Source organism: Melanaphis sacchari, unplaced genomic scaffold, assembly GCF_002803265.2.
Source record: "Melanaphis sacchari strain LSU unplaced genomic scaffold, SCAv2.0 Contig116_pilon_pilon, whole genome shotgun sequence".
NCBI classification, from domain to species: Eukaryota; Metazoa; Arthropoda; class Insecta; order Hemiptera; family Aphididae; genus Melanaphis; species Melanaphis sacchari.
In genome coordinates, this window is record NW_020270453.1 from 677,599 (window position 1) to 692,950 (window position 15,352).

General features: G+C 27.1%; 2 protein-coding genes across 2 annotated transcripts; both read right to left on the reverse strand.

The window, feature by feature from the left end:
- Positions 1-855: 855 nt before the first annotated feature.
- On the reverse strand, positions 856-2,014 carry LOC112603953 (putative tRNA (cytidine(32)/guanosine(34)-2'-O)-methyltransferase). The gene has a single exon (XM_025352786.1). It carries the CDS (start codon positions 1,837-1,839, stop codon positions 913-915), a length of 927 nt encoding a protein of 308 aa, XP_025208571.1. The 5' UTR covers positions 1,840-2,014; the 3' UTR covers positions 856-912.
- A 2,146-nt stretch (positions 2,015-4,160) lies between these two features.
- LOC112603974 (protein cornichon-like) lies at positions 4,161-8,118 on the reverse strand. Its single transcript, XM_025352815.1, has 7 exons — positions 7,995-8,118; positions 7,718-7,878; positions 6,203-6,271; positions 5,056-5,168; positions 4,828-4,971; positions 4,607-4,762; positions 4,161-4,252 (listed from the first exon to the last, which is right to left on the reverse strand). Exons 2-6 carry the CDS (start codon positions 7,796-7,798, stop codon positions 4,735-4,737), a joined length of 435 nt encoding a protein of 144 aa, XP_025208600.1. The 5' UTR covers positions 7,799-7,878; positions 7,995-8,118; the 3' UTR covers positions 4,161-4,252; positions 4,607-4,734.
- Between the last annotated feature and the right edge of the window lie 7,234 nt (positions 8,119-15,352).

Consider the following 15,352-nt stretch of genomic DNA (forward strand, 5'->3'; position numbering starts at 1 on the left):
CTAGAAAATTGGAGTAATCAAAATTGAAAATTATAAGAATTTTTGAAGTTTAAAAATAAAATACTGATATTTGTTAAAATTTTTATATTATTTAAATTATTGTAACCCTGATTATCGAATCGACAACAATGCAGTATGTAGTTGTAGTGCTGGTCATGATCATAATAATATGGTGTTCACGTGAAAGGCAGGAATGCACATTCCTTTGTTTTAACACGAAATACAAAAATGCTTAACTACACTATCGTAATTTTTGAACATTTCGAATTTTTCCTTTTATCTTTACACTAAAATCTAACTTTTTCATAAAAATCAAGTAGTGTCAAGTAAGTAATAGTAAATATTAATCATATTTTCTAAAAATTTAATCTTAAAAAACTAAATGACAATAGCAACTAATTAAAGTTAAAAAAAAAAAAAAAAAAATGTTTTATTTCATTACGTTCTATAAACATTTATACATAATACTTTGTAATCGAAAAACTTTTTTCAAAATTTTGATTTTTAAATATTTAAAATGATTATTATTATTGTTATATTTGTATTAATGATACTATTGGTAATAAAATTAACTTATTTAATTAAGCAACTTTTGATTGTTAAAAATTTTATTAGGTACATTTAAGGGATTATTATTAATGGATTCTAAATAATAAAATCTTATGGTTCTAAGTTATATATACCTAATTATAATTTACAAGCAATCAGCTTACTTTTGTAAATTACAAATATCACAGAGGTTTAATTTTAAAATTGTTTTTTAACTAATATAAATTACTCGTATATTTTTATTATAAATTGTAGAAATGAATACATGTAAAGAATAATATTAAAGGTAAAAAATACACAAGTAAATGTAAATCATAATCCATTGATTTAATATAGAGAATATAATCTATGGGGAATTAGAAATTAGTCCAATGTTAGTTTTTCAGTACAGACAATGGTTTGGTCAATAGGTGTCTGGACAACACTCATGCCTTTTGTAGTTATCAATGGTTTTGATTTCTCATATGGTGGTGCTATTGGCCCTTGTACAGGATTTCTCTGCGTGTATTGCAGACCGTCAATTTCTAAAGGATATGTCTTGTCAGCATCAAAGCCGCTTAAACTACCGCAGGCCACAAACGGTGTAATGACTGGATGCACATCCATCTCGTCCCAGGGCCTTGAGTCGTTGGTCATCAGCGGATTGGCCATGGTGGGAGTGTAGCCATCAGGCAGCAAGAAGTCTCGACATACGACAAATGACTCAATGCTAGAATTGCGTGAGCTACATGGCTTGGCGACAACCACGTCACCAAAAAATATCTCTAGCTGAGCAATAAGCAAGGAAGAGTCCTTACCACGAAAAATCTTTCCTATGAACGTGCCACCTGGCTTGAGCAGGTAAGTGGTGATGTTCATGGCGGCCAGCAGTAGTTGTGCTTGCACATACTCATCTAGATCATGGAGTCCAGTGACATCCGGCGCACCATCAAATACGACCAGGTCCACCAATTGGCCGTCATTAAACTGAGAGAGTATTTCTTTGGCGGTGCTTTCCTTGGTGATGTCACCCTTTAGCTGCACGACGCCAGGGAGCGGAGCCATTGACTGCAGGTCAACCGCAACGATTTTCACGTCATCCTTGCTGCTGCGATCTGAGTACAGCGCCTTGCTCAGCACCTGGCTCCAGCTTCCTGGGGCTGCACACAAATCCACCACTCGGCTGACGCCATCTAGTATGTTGAACTGTCCATCGATCTGGATCAACTTAAACGCACTTCGGGCCCGCCAGCCTTGTTCTTTGGCTAGCCGGTAATATATGTCACGCTTGTCTTTAGACGACTTACCCATTTCACCTGGGGTTGGTGAGTAACGGGAAGACGTGAGCGGCGTTAGTGTATAAAATCAAAAACCCGACACCCTGGATTAACGTATGGTAGCCGGTAGGTACTTATGATTTAAATATTAACTTGTAAACAGTAAAAAGAATAATAACATGATCCCATAACTCATGTATAACAATAATAATGACAACATTGATAACGACATCAAAATCTGTTAAATTCCATCTATCTTGAGATAACGCTGTCCCTAATCATTTATTTTGCTTATGGTAATATTATCATGTCGTTTCAAAAACACTAACACAGTAACACGCCGGGCTTTAGTAGTTGTTACTTGTTAGATTAGTAAAAAGTTTATCATAGTCTATAGACGTAAAATAAAATAATAAATCAGACAAAACAGCCGTTTTTTACATTCCCATAATAATGTAAAGTTTAATAAATTGTTATTATTATGTTTAAACGACAACATATAAACACACCTTTATCGTATAATACAGGTATCAAGTAAAACGTCAAATGATCTAAGAGACAGATTCTCGGCAATGTTTATACAATTTATAGTTATTCTTAAGTATACTGATAAGTGATAAGATTATAAATAAATTGTTTTTCATAACTTCGTACAAAACAAATTACTAACGAAAAATTTAAATTGAAATATACTTTATTAGGTACTACTAGTACTAGCACCGGTGAAACTCGCTGTAAGTAATTAACCTAGGTCGGTGAAACTCGCTGTATGTGAATACTCTAGATAGCTGAAAATCGTTTGAAGTGAATTTTCTAGGTCGGAGACGGGACATTAGAAATTAGAATACCGCAGTTAGAAAAGTCTAGTAGGTGAAACCGGTGATAAACGACGTTTGAGACGTTGGTACCTCTGATTTGGTGGCTCTACACTTTAGCGGTGTCTTTTTAAACGCGTAAATAATAAAAGTTGAATTCAAGTGTCTAGTGGTCAGACATCACAATAAATGCATAGTAGGTACATCTATGACACTTTGTCCCGTAGCTTACCCTGTGCTTTTGTGTATAGGAAATAAATAAATACAATCCGAAAACGGCAATTGAGTGCCTAATTTTTAGTCATCACCCGGAGCATGTGGGTATTTGGCTGGGAAATCAGCCTGCAGCAGATTGGATGCCTTTCCAATTATGTATATTAATTTTTTTTCGTAAATACCTGCTAAATATTTTTTTCACAGTAAAAATTGAACATGTTGGTAGAGTTCATACTAATAATAGGTAACTATTAATTACAAAAAATTAGATTTCCTTTAAAAAACTGAGAGATATCATAATAGATATTGTTTAGCTTAAAGGATTTATTCCGATAAAGAACAGTGCGATTTGCAGCATTCATTTATAGCAACTTATTTCAAAATTAATCCAAAGTTACAAACCCCTGACTATAATATAGTTTAAACTTAAAGCTTAATAAGTAATAAGCATTTTAACAGAATACCTTTCGATGCCGTAACGATAAACCGAATGGGTCAGTCGTATTTCATTTCACCTACTCGACTCACGTGAATTTATTAATCAATTAAAGTATTTAGTTAAGTGATTTAAGTATATTTAATAAATATCTTATCTTTGAAATTCATTTAAAAAATAATATAATTGTTTCCATAGTGAACGCAAATCTACAAAACCCCAAACGGATATAACCGAGAGGGAATACACCAGGAAGCAGTTGCTGCTTGTATTTAAATAATACAGCTTTTCTATCTGTTTTACCCAGTTATAATAGAAAAACAACGCAAAATAAACCGAATATTTACTTAATAGAGAAATACTTTAGACCATTGTATTGTAAAACATTAATAAGTAACAGTTAATATTCTTTATTTAATCTTTTTTAGTTTCATTTAATGATTTATTCACTGGAATTATTATAAAATCTATAATTTTTCAGTTCATAATAATTTATAAGATCAAAATACTATTAAGTTATATTGGAGTCTCAGTCAACATTTTAAAACACATGACTAATAAAAAAATAAGATTTTTTTAAATCATACTAATTTATAAATAAATTTTTTATCACGAGACTTACGCAATACATAAATACTAAATATTGTAAGAATGTAATTGTACATATATCTATTAAACACTATTTTTATTTAAAAAACAAGGATTTTAATTTTTAAAATGAATCTAAATGTTAAGGTAATTTGTAAATGATTATTGATATGAAAAAATAAACAATACTTTCCTTAGTAAATTAAACTAAGATGAAATAATAAGTTAATTAAAACTAGGTAAAGTCTTTCTTACAATTATTATTCAAGCATTACAATTTTAGAACTCTATTAAATATAATAAAATTTATCATATTTAATATGATTAACTTAGTGTTTATTATTATATTCACAGTTCCAACATTCCAGATTGCCAGTAACATACATATTTACCTGCAAATATAATTTTTTCAATTTTAAGTACATTTAATTGTAATATATTGTAAAAATTAAAAATATGAGTTAGAATATAAAACAATTAAAAAAATATTATTAATTTTGTAATTTTAACATATTTTTTTTTACTATTTTCTTAGCTAAAATTTAAAATATTATATGACAAAGAGATTTATAAAATCATTAATTAAAAAATTTCATAGAAAAAATGTTAAAATATAAATATTTTTAAATGACAATCAATTTAATTAATATTTATTATCCACGCACAATATAGGTATTATTATTATTATTATTATTATTATTATTATTACTGTAAACATATAAAAAGTTGAAGATTATTATTCTTACTGAAATAATTAAAAATGGTTGGATTTTTCAATATGGTGATTATTGTTCCAATTTCCCATTGTTAAACATAACTTTTTAACTATTATAGTTGTATAAAATGAATGTTCAAAGCCTCATAACTTGTAAGCTTAAACTGTGATTAATGCTCGTATCATTCTAAAAATGTTAAGCAAAAAATATTAATATGTATTAATTTATGTATTATTAAAATAAGTACTTACCCGTATAAGTAATAAAAAAATGAAAACAAATAAAATGTCAACTTTATCCAACCTTCACGTTGATATTTATTTAATTTGTCAGCATTCATAATACTTGTTGGATCATAGAGACCAAAACCAGACATCGCTGGTCTATTTCGATACCTAAAATAATAGAATAAAGTATTTATAAATATATAATTTAAAAATGTATAAATACTAAAATCAATAAAATCTATGCTCACTTACTTTGAAATATGATAAGCCATTAATGGAACATTAATAGCAATGGATAACCACTGGCCTCCAAACAAAAACAACAAATTGGAGAAGAAATGTAAAATATATTCTGGAATCACTAACTGAAACAAAAATTATATAATTTTTAATCATTACTTTTATCATTTACATTAGAATTCTTCACATTTATTGATACAATTTTACTAATTGTAAATGAATTAATTTATTATCAAACCTAAGGATTGAACATTATCTGTGTTTAAATGTTGGATTTTCACTAAATTTGAATTTGAAGTTAAAATTTAATATTTAAAAATTAAAATATTGTAAAATCCAACAAGAAAACACAGATAATGTTCTTTCCTTAAGGTTTGATAATAGGTAAATTCACTCTAATATTTAAGCCAAACACATAAAATTGGAATTATTGGACATAAGGTTTGATATATTATATGTGTTAGTAAGATGGATATAACATACTCTTGATTGCTTTATATTACACTTTTATTTTAATGAAAAAAACTAACTTATTACAAGTAGAAAATCTGAGTTTAAAATCAGACATCATACATGACATATTTTTTAATTTTTTTTAAAAAAGTGAATTTTATAATACAAATTAAAACAGTTAACTATTATTATCATATTCTTATGAAGTTATTTTTTTTTGATTAACTTAGAAAAATGATTTGAAGAATTGAAATTATAGATAAAATATATTATCACTGGTCTTAGTTAACATTATTTACACTATTAATCTAAATTTAATTTTTCTTGAAAAATAATGAAAACTTGAATTTCATCAAAATTATATTCAAAGTCATATTTTTATAAAAAAGGTAATATTTAAAAAAATTAATTAATTAAATATGCATTATAAAACCAAAAATTACTCACTAATCATTGTGTTCATAATCCATAACAATAAATACTAATAAGTCCCATTTACATGGTAAAATATTTTTGTTTAAAAAAAAATTCTAAAACATTTTAAATATATATAAATAAACATTAAAAAAATAAATATATTTATTAATTATTAGCATAGTTGTAGTAAACTAATTTATTTTACAAATTATTAACTAAAATACTTAATATCCAACATTTTCAATTTAAATCCTATCATAAACTCTTTCATACTTAATATTATACATACTGGATTTAAGCTGTTGCATTGATCAATAGGATTCTTACTGTCATTTTTCAGTTCATCAAACGCAATAACCTATAACCAAAATAAAATTCAGTTAATTGAGTAAAACAACAGCAAAAACAAAAACAAAAAATGTAATAATAACAATAAATCAACTAAGTTGCTCTATTCATACATGCTAAATTTGACATAATATAACGAAGTAAATTATTTGATAAATTCATAAAAATAGATAAATAAATGAACGCGTAAGCACCTACATACCCTTATAATTGTTCTAGTTAATAAATATATATGGCATAATCATAAGTCATTTACATCCATTTAGAAAATATTTTAAATTATAAACATGAATTAAAATATAAATATTTAAATTATAAAACACTTTTTTTTTGAAAAATTATAGAAGTTTATTGATTACAATCATCAATTTTAGAATTAATTTGATAACATTAGTGTATTAAATAGAGTATTTTGAAAATACAAAACTTTCCTTTAGCCTTCACGTATTAGTTTTTGTTATAATTGTAGATATTTCTAATCATATAAGTAATAATTATTATTGTATCTACTATTAAAAAACTTAATTTCATTTTTAATATAAAATTGTAATTGCTTATTATTACCTATCTAATTCTTAAGTAGTAAAGTTACAAAGTTTACACAATATTTTAATAACTATAAGTATGTAATTTACATAATAGATTAACCATAATTGAATAGATAGATGTATAAATATATAATACAGTTTAAAAATAAGTATACATTAATTTATGGACGGCTATACCTTTTTATCTTTTAAAAAATTATGGATGAACCACTGTTTATTAAAATAATTTAAAATCATGTGTAGTAATTTTCATAATTAAAATACTTTATATAAATATTATGCTATTAGTTTAGTATAAATTTTTTTTTATCATATACAAAATCCTAACATAAGTATAGTATGTTATGTGTACATAACTTTAATATAATTGTATAGGTACCAGCCTATAACAAATTACAATCAATTCATTGTTATAGATTCAGTTTGAAGCAATAATTGATTTGATAATCACTAAAAAAAATTAAAAATTTATAGACGGAACTGATGTATGGACAAAATGTGCATAATCTAAAGTTTGAAGAAGGCATGATAAGAGCTTAACTGTGCTTCAAGTGCACTAAAAATATATTTTTAGAGTATTTAAAACTTCGAGATTTAAAAAATATATTTTATACAAGGTTGACTTTTCTATTTTTCACATTTTGTCGCATAACTAAGAGTCTAAATAATTATAAGTGTGACTGATTAGTTCTCGATCAGTTAGATAATACATGTATTATAGTTGTTTTAAAGTTAATTGAGTTACGAAAACCAAATAATACAGTAGTGATGAAAGTAAATACTAATTAGTATATTTAGATTATTTTCATCTACTACATATCAAAGAGCAATGTTAGTAATGATCAAACAAATGAGCAGCTAGTAGTGAGATGGTATTTAGAGACCTGAGTATAGTCTTAGGTACTCACATGAAACACCGAGAAGAACAATAGAAAAGCGTCAGATATCATCGCCACGATGTAAGTGCATGCCGGGAAGTTAAAAGACATGATTGTTGGTAGACTTTCTTGTTGTGTGCACAGCTGCAAAGTGTCTCAAATCTTGTGAACGTCTGTAAAGTTGGTGAGATCTGGGAAATAGAATCAATTAAATGTCTGATAATTGAAAGAGCCAAAAGAGTGTGGGTCAGTATATTGAGTAGAGAAATAGATCAACTAAACAAATTCCGAGTGTTGAAGGTCTTACCGCTTAACAACTGGAATAACAATGATTGTCAACTATAAAGCTTTATTAATTGTGTAATTAATAATTAATAACGACAAGGCACGCCGTTGGTGAAATCGATTGCATTAAGCATTTAAGCATTATTCATTAGGATATGTAGTGATAAACTGATAACTGATAATGATAACAAGAGAATATTATTTTATCATCGTATCTGTCATCCAGGCGTTCGAATTTTTTGTGCTTTTTTTCTTTTCATGTAAAAATCACTACATGGGGGGCCTAACTGCTTTCACATTGCTTAACCCCCATGAAGCATCGTTTATTGAAATAAAACAATATATAATACAAATTTGATTGAAATCATGAGCCCATAGAATACTTTCCTCAGCGAATGCTAGTATACGTAGACGGTAGATCACAAAGACAAACCGATGACGCTGAACAATAATTATTACACATTTTAACATTTATACTACATATAAATAAAAATCCTTATTTCATACCTATATTTAGTTTTTTTATGAAATAAAATTTTAAGAAAGAAAACATAAAATTTCAGTTGAATCAGTTTAAAATTTAAATAATCAGATACATCATGAATTGTTAACTATAAAATCTTCTCTTGATAAAAATGAAATAAATATATTAGTTTTGATACATTAAAAAATCATGATTTTATTTCATAATACTGTAGATATACAAAACTAAAATTTTCAATTGTTTATTAAATTAGTCAATTTAGAAATCACAACTCTGAAACCATTACCATTAGATAAAGAATAAAATATAAGTACGTTGACTTGTTAAAAAAATCCATAGATAATTAGTTTAATTACATTTCTGTTGTATCATAAAAATTTGTCTCTTGAAATTATTGGCTTATGTGTGTATTAGTCTATCTATTTTGTCCATTTTTAATTTCTATGTAGGTATTTAGATTATTTATTTTATTCTTGTTTACTCTCTTATTTTTATTTTTTAAATTATTATTTTATGATTATATCTCTTTATTAGTTGTGTTTATTTATAATGAAAATATTATAAAACTTAATTATTGAAAAGATAATAAATATTCTCATGTATGATTATTAAAATTAATAAAATGATAAATATGTATACTTTACATGAAATTTTAGTGACATAATATAAGATTATTTAGTATTAATACACAATTCGCTTCCAAAATAGGAAAAATAAAAAATCGAACATAAAATATTTAATACAAAACAGGGAAAATCATTTAATTGAAAGAATAAATAGCGAATAAAAAATAATGGAAAATATAAAAAAAAAATTAATATTATGACAACAATTATTATTTTTGTTATGTCTATATTCCATACATTGTTTATTTTTATTAATATTTTATAGATAACTAAAAAAATAATAATAAAATATTAATAAACTAATATGTCAAATTATGGACAATTCTTTTAAAACAATTTAAATCATCATTTTCGTCGTACATATTTACTAATTTTTGAATCCGTTCAGCCGAATCTTTGTACTCCTTTTTTCCCTTATATCGGAGATGGGCAACTCAAAGTAACTAGCGGGCCACTTTTAAGTACTTTAAAATCTAGTGGGCCGCAGTGCATAGGAGAAAGCAAAAAAAAAAAAATAATAGGTCCTTCAAATTTACTAACATTTATTTTTTATCTTTTTTTATTTATATTTACAATTATTATTTAATGTGATACTTGAGGATGAGGTTTTTCAATAGACAATTTAGTAAAATCCACTTCTATTTCTGTAGTTGAAACTTTTAGAAAATGTCCCAAGGTTTCATCTGTTAAACGATTTAATAATTTAGTTTCGGTTTAAAACTAGATAATAATTTATATCCACATTTTATCGAAAAATGTAATAAAATAAAATAAAATACAGATAAGCGCTAGATATCTTTAATTTTGCTTCTAAACTGATAATTTACTTATGTCTGAAGAAATCACTATCGATATTATTGTCATTCGCTTTTATCTAGATTCGTCCAAACAGCTTTCGCTATTTTTAGTTCACGGTTTTTTTTTCGTTATTTTATTTTCGCTATATTGACGGGATACCTTAATGTACATTTAGTCAAACCATAAATAATAAATTAATAAAAATATTCTAAAAACTCACCACCGTGTATTAGATGGTAGTACAATTTTTTTGTATTTATTATGTATCATTATTTTACCAAACACGCATTCTGACCGTAGTTATCAATGCAATTTAGATTTAACTTTTATTGCTATCCTATGTATACTTTAAAGTTTAAACTGAACCGGGTTTTAATTTATCTACCGTACGGTAAGTATTTATTATCAAAATCATTTTACAACGCATCTCTTATTTAATATTTATCAAGTGTTATAGTTAATTCGCGGCATAGCGAATTTCAAAGTACAGGGGGAAGCGACGAAGCGTTTATTATATAGAGAATTCGTTACATTGATATTCATATGATGTACTTTACGATATTTTCAAGGGAACGACGGTTTCGTTCGTTTTATCTATATTGTATTAATTATACCGAGCTTCGTTACAATTAAGTTAACTGTATTTGTCTCCGTCAATATAGTATTCGTGCATTTTATGTAACTCAACGGCGTAACATCAAGAGAGACTGTAAAGATGGATCTGCGGTTTGAATGGCATATGGTAACGTACCTATTTCCTTAAGATCAAATTTATAAGAAATCCCCCTGATTGGTATTCTTTTTGTACATTTCTATTATTATTGTTAGCATACGTCTGGTAATCGTCGGTTTTCGGTTGTGTGGATATGTGTAATTAAAAGATCATGTATTTATTTAATATTATTACCATAATATTGCCCGGTAACCATTTGAAAGAACTGATAGGTTCTCGTGTGCGGAAATTATGTTCAAAATGTCACGAAACGGTTATTTATCGTCTCGTTGTCATATAATTTTCGTTTACACTTTTTTCAAGTGAAGTTTTACGCCTGTCTAAGCTTTTTCGAAAACAACTTATTTAAATTTAATTTACTCAATTTTATTATACTGTCGTTATTGTGTCATGAAATAATTGTATTTTGTCATTATTTATTTTTAAAAAGCAAAAAGTTCTGTTAGCTTTGGTTGATAATTGGTATCACATCAAATAAATGACCAAGTATTTATGGTTACGAAAATCAAAAGAACATAATATTATCTTCCTGAGTCAGTATAGACAGTATAGTAAGTACTAAGAATACTAGCAGCATAGGGAAAAATATATTGTTCAAAGAATAACTATTGCTTTGCGTAAGTGTTGTCATTATTACTGCTGTTGTCACCGATGTGCCTCAGAATCGCATCTGGGAAGTTTCAAACGTTAACATCATACAAAATGCTAACATCACGTTAAAATTCAATTAGCCGGTAACTATTATAAGTTAATTTTAAGCAGTATTTTCGTACATGTCGGTGTGTGTGTCTGTAAAATAATTTTCGTATCTATTTATCGAGTTTAATACCGTAATCATGCGCTATTATGATTATCAGTCTACCGCCGTTTAACAACAGTAATTTGATTAATTTTAAGTGAGTGTCGGTCCGGTACGTCTGTGTAATTTAACGATTCCTATGTACTACGTAGGTATTCACTATATTGCTTAAATTAGCTCATTCTGTAATTTTTCTCCATTGGTTTTTGCTGAATTTCTACCGTTCTATTTATGTAATACCAATAATACCATCACTGGTCCGAGATATAGTTGAAACTAGAAAATCACAACTTCATACCTATATTTAGTTTTTTTTATAAAATAAATATTTTTAATTTCAAATAATGCATTTAATTTGGTTAAATCAGTTGAAAACTTATATAATCAGATTTGTCATAAATTATAAATTTTAAAAACTTCACTTAATACAAATTTGCTATAGTAGAAATCATGATTTTATATTATTATCATTACTGATGTACAAATCTTAATTTTTTTATGTTAATAAAATAGTTAATTTAGATATAACAACTTTGAAACCATCGCCATTAGATTCAGCATAAAATGTAAATCTTAATTCATAGTTTATTGTATCCAAAAAGTTATAATTAAATATTATTTTTCCTACCTAATCTAACCTGGTTTGAGTTCATTAAAGTAATAAATGAAAATATTAAGTAAATGGTCACTGTTCTATTTTTCACATAATTATCCAGTATATATGGATTAATGGTTTCTAATATAATTTGGTTAAAGTTGATGTCATTAAGGATTAATAAAGTGGTTAATATGACATCACACCCGTATGTGTTATCTTCCTCTTTTAAATGAATATCATAGTATTATTTCAAAATTCTTATAATTTGATTCATGTTTAAGATACCTTAGATAAAAATATTACCTATTCACGTCGCTGCCTTTCTATGGTCCGAACCGGTCCGCGTAATCGCGGAGTGCAATGAACTTTTCGGCGACCCCTTCTTCTATAACCACGGCCTTTGTCGACACTGCGGTCACTCATCATACTATCTATATCCAGTTCGTCTCCGTCAGCGTGTGAGTGACGGGTCGTGTCCGTTTTGTGTCGCCTTTGTTTTTGGTGTAAACTTGCGAAAATCACCTTAGTTCTTGCGATGTGTATTGTCATAATTAGTAATTACGCTTCTATTGTCTTTATATTTGAAGTGCTCACGTCGCGTCGTAGTCACCGACGTCGTATTTTGGATTCACCGCCTATTGGACTTAGTGCGATTGGACGTATACGATGTGTTCCATGCACATATATTTTCCTCACTTCCGTTCGATTCCATAACATATTTTAAGGATATTGAAGTGCGAAATCGCGGCATAGTCATCTATAAATTATATTATAGGTACGTGATACATCCATATTGTTGCATCTCGACGACAACGTCGATTTATATATCAACGCAGAAATTAAAATACTTGATATAATTAGTAAAAAGTAGGTAAATCTTTATTTAATTTAGACTTAGATAGTTAGATATAAAAATACACTATTACAAATACAAAATGTTGGTGAACGGTGGTAAGACTAGACTTCAACAATACTGCTAAACAAGATCGTGAGTGGTGTTCGACCGGCCTCTGAGCGTTTTGAATATCCCTAACAGTCTGCCAAACTCTTGCCCAGGTCTCTCTTGTAAATGGTTGATTGACAAAGAATCAATTGCGGCGGTGGTGACTTTCGATCACACGAGGGCTCTCGCATTTGATTATTATCCTTGTCGACTCTTGCACTCCAAAAGTTTCGACTTTACTAAGAAGTGAGCGATGTGTGATCATACCTAAATTGTCTTAATTGAAATAATACAATGCTCAAACTATCTGCCCTGACCTCACATTAGTCATAATATTGTTTTGTCTTGATAAATAATCGGAACACGTGGCACTACCCATACAATTTATATGTTTTAAAATATACTAAATATTACATGGTCCATAACAATATACATTATATAGGTAAATGATGTGTCGCGCCGCCGACGTCACCTAAAGTTATATCTATAGTCTATACTCTATAGGTACCTATATTCCGCGATTATATAGGACATAGGTCATTGTTCGACGTTCATTCTTGGATAGTTATTTTGACTGCCGGACTGTTTAGTGGTAACAACCGATACAGAACTTTAGTCGCTGATGAGTTGCCGCCGCCGTTCGCATCGACCGCCTATCGCCGGGATCGATAAGTTTCATATTATTATTTTTTACTATTTTTATTTACGTGCAATTTGTATGTACTCTTGAGAGAAGTTTTTGATAGTAAAAGCACATATATATACCTAGTATCGATTAGATAGTAAAATATTATAGTTTTATTATTAGTATATATGAAACGATGTTTGGTATTATTATTTATATGATAATTTTTAGATCAACTTATTTATTGACCCTTATGTGAATATATTTCATCTTTGTATTTTTTAACCGTCGTACGGCGTGAATTGTCAAGCTAACTGCCAGCTATGAGCTCGACAACGCATGAAATACCTTTAAATTTTATTTTTATAATAAGTGTCAATTTACAATTAATTTTAATTTTATAAATAACAGAGAAATATGGATCATGGTGAACATTATTTTGCTATATTGTAGTTTTGAAACACAGGGTAGCATTTTCTTAACATGTTACTAATGTTACAGTTCATAAATGGTAACATTAGCAATAAAATTTTTATATACAATTTCAAATTATGATATTTCCATTGAAATTTTCTTTCCTGTATCCGATTGAATTTAGTATATTTTATGGTGAAAGAATTTTGTTTTGTAGATCCATACGAACACGTAATGGATCTATATTTTTTAATTGACTAAAATATTAAAATATACTTAAAATTGACTGAAACTAAATTAAATTTTAATAGGTTTTAAAAAAAAAATTTCTAACCTTCCAAGAGGGAAAAAAATAGTTGTACGCCTCTCCAAAAGTCATTGACCTTCATGATTTTAAAAACTTCTGTTGCTGTAGTTTGCCATTCTAAGTCATCAATCTCATCTTAATTCTAATAAATATGATATTTTATATTATAAAATGTAAAAGAATTAAGTTATTATAATTAATGTAATTAAAATTTGTATTCAATGTTGTCATAATGTAACTGTTAACAAAATTGTGCAGCAAATAATATCATGTATAAAAAAATAAACAATAATATTTATTAATAAATTAATTAAGTATATTAACATTAAGTCAGTACACAAAATAAAATATTAAAATAATAAATATAATATTATAATTACTTTAGTATAATATAACTAAAAACCGACTAAAATAAAAAAAAACAACTTATATGTCAATAATTTTTATTGTTTTTAATTGTAAGTAAAATAAACACATTAGGCATTTAAATTTTTAAAATTTAATAGCACCATTTAAAGGCACCTAAAAATTCAATATCTAACAAAATCCTAACAATTCTTTTAGTTTGATATACAAATTTAACATATTGTCAATTTTCCTCATATAAATTATAATTGGTTGTAAAATGCTTTCTTGGATTATCTGGTAATTCACCATTTCTTCATTTTTTTGTGCATCATAATGGTTTCTATTCAATTCTATAGTACTATCTAAAAATTAAAAAAAAGACAATCAGCTCTCAACTTATTAAATCAAAAATAAAAGCTTAAAATATCATCTATTATTATTTAAATTTTAAATCTAAACTTTTTATTAATGATTTTAGAGTCATTTAGATAATATTATGTTACATAAATGGTAACATTAGAAATACCTAACATGTTTATATACCTATAATTTCAAATTATAATATTACCTATGAAATCTTCTTTCTTGTAATCCATTGAATTTGATGTATCTTGTGGTGAAAGTATCTTATTGTGTAGAACCAAATGAACATGTGAACGATCTATATTTTCTAATTGTGCAAAATATTCATAAATTCTTGAAATT

Coding starts and splice junctions, on each gene's coding strand:
- LOC112603953 (XM_025352786.1), bottom strand. CDS start 1,839: ATGGGTAAGTCGTCTAAAGACAAGCGTGACATATATTACCGGCTAGCC.
- LOC112603974 (XM_025352815.1), bottom strand. CDS start 7,798: ATGTCTTTTAACTTCCCGGCATGCACTTACATCGTGGCGATGATATCT. Junction 6,272..7,717: donor TGTTCTTCTCGGTGTTTCAT/GTGAGTACCTAA, acceptor TTTTGGTTATAG/GTTATTGCGTTTGATGAACT. Junction 4,972..5,055: donor ATGGCTTATCATATTTCAAA/GTAAGTGAGCAT, acceptor CTATTATTTTAG/GTATCGAAATAGACCAGCGA.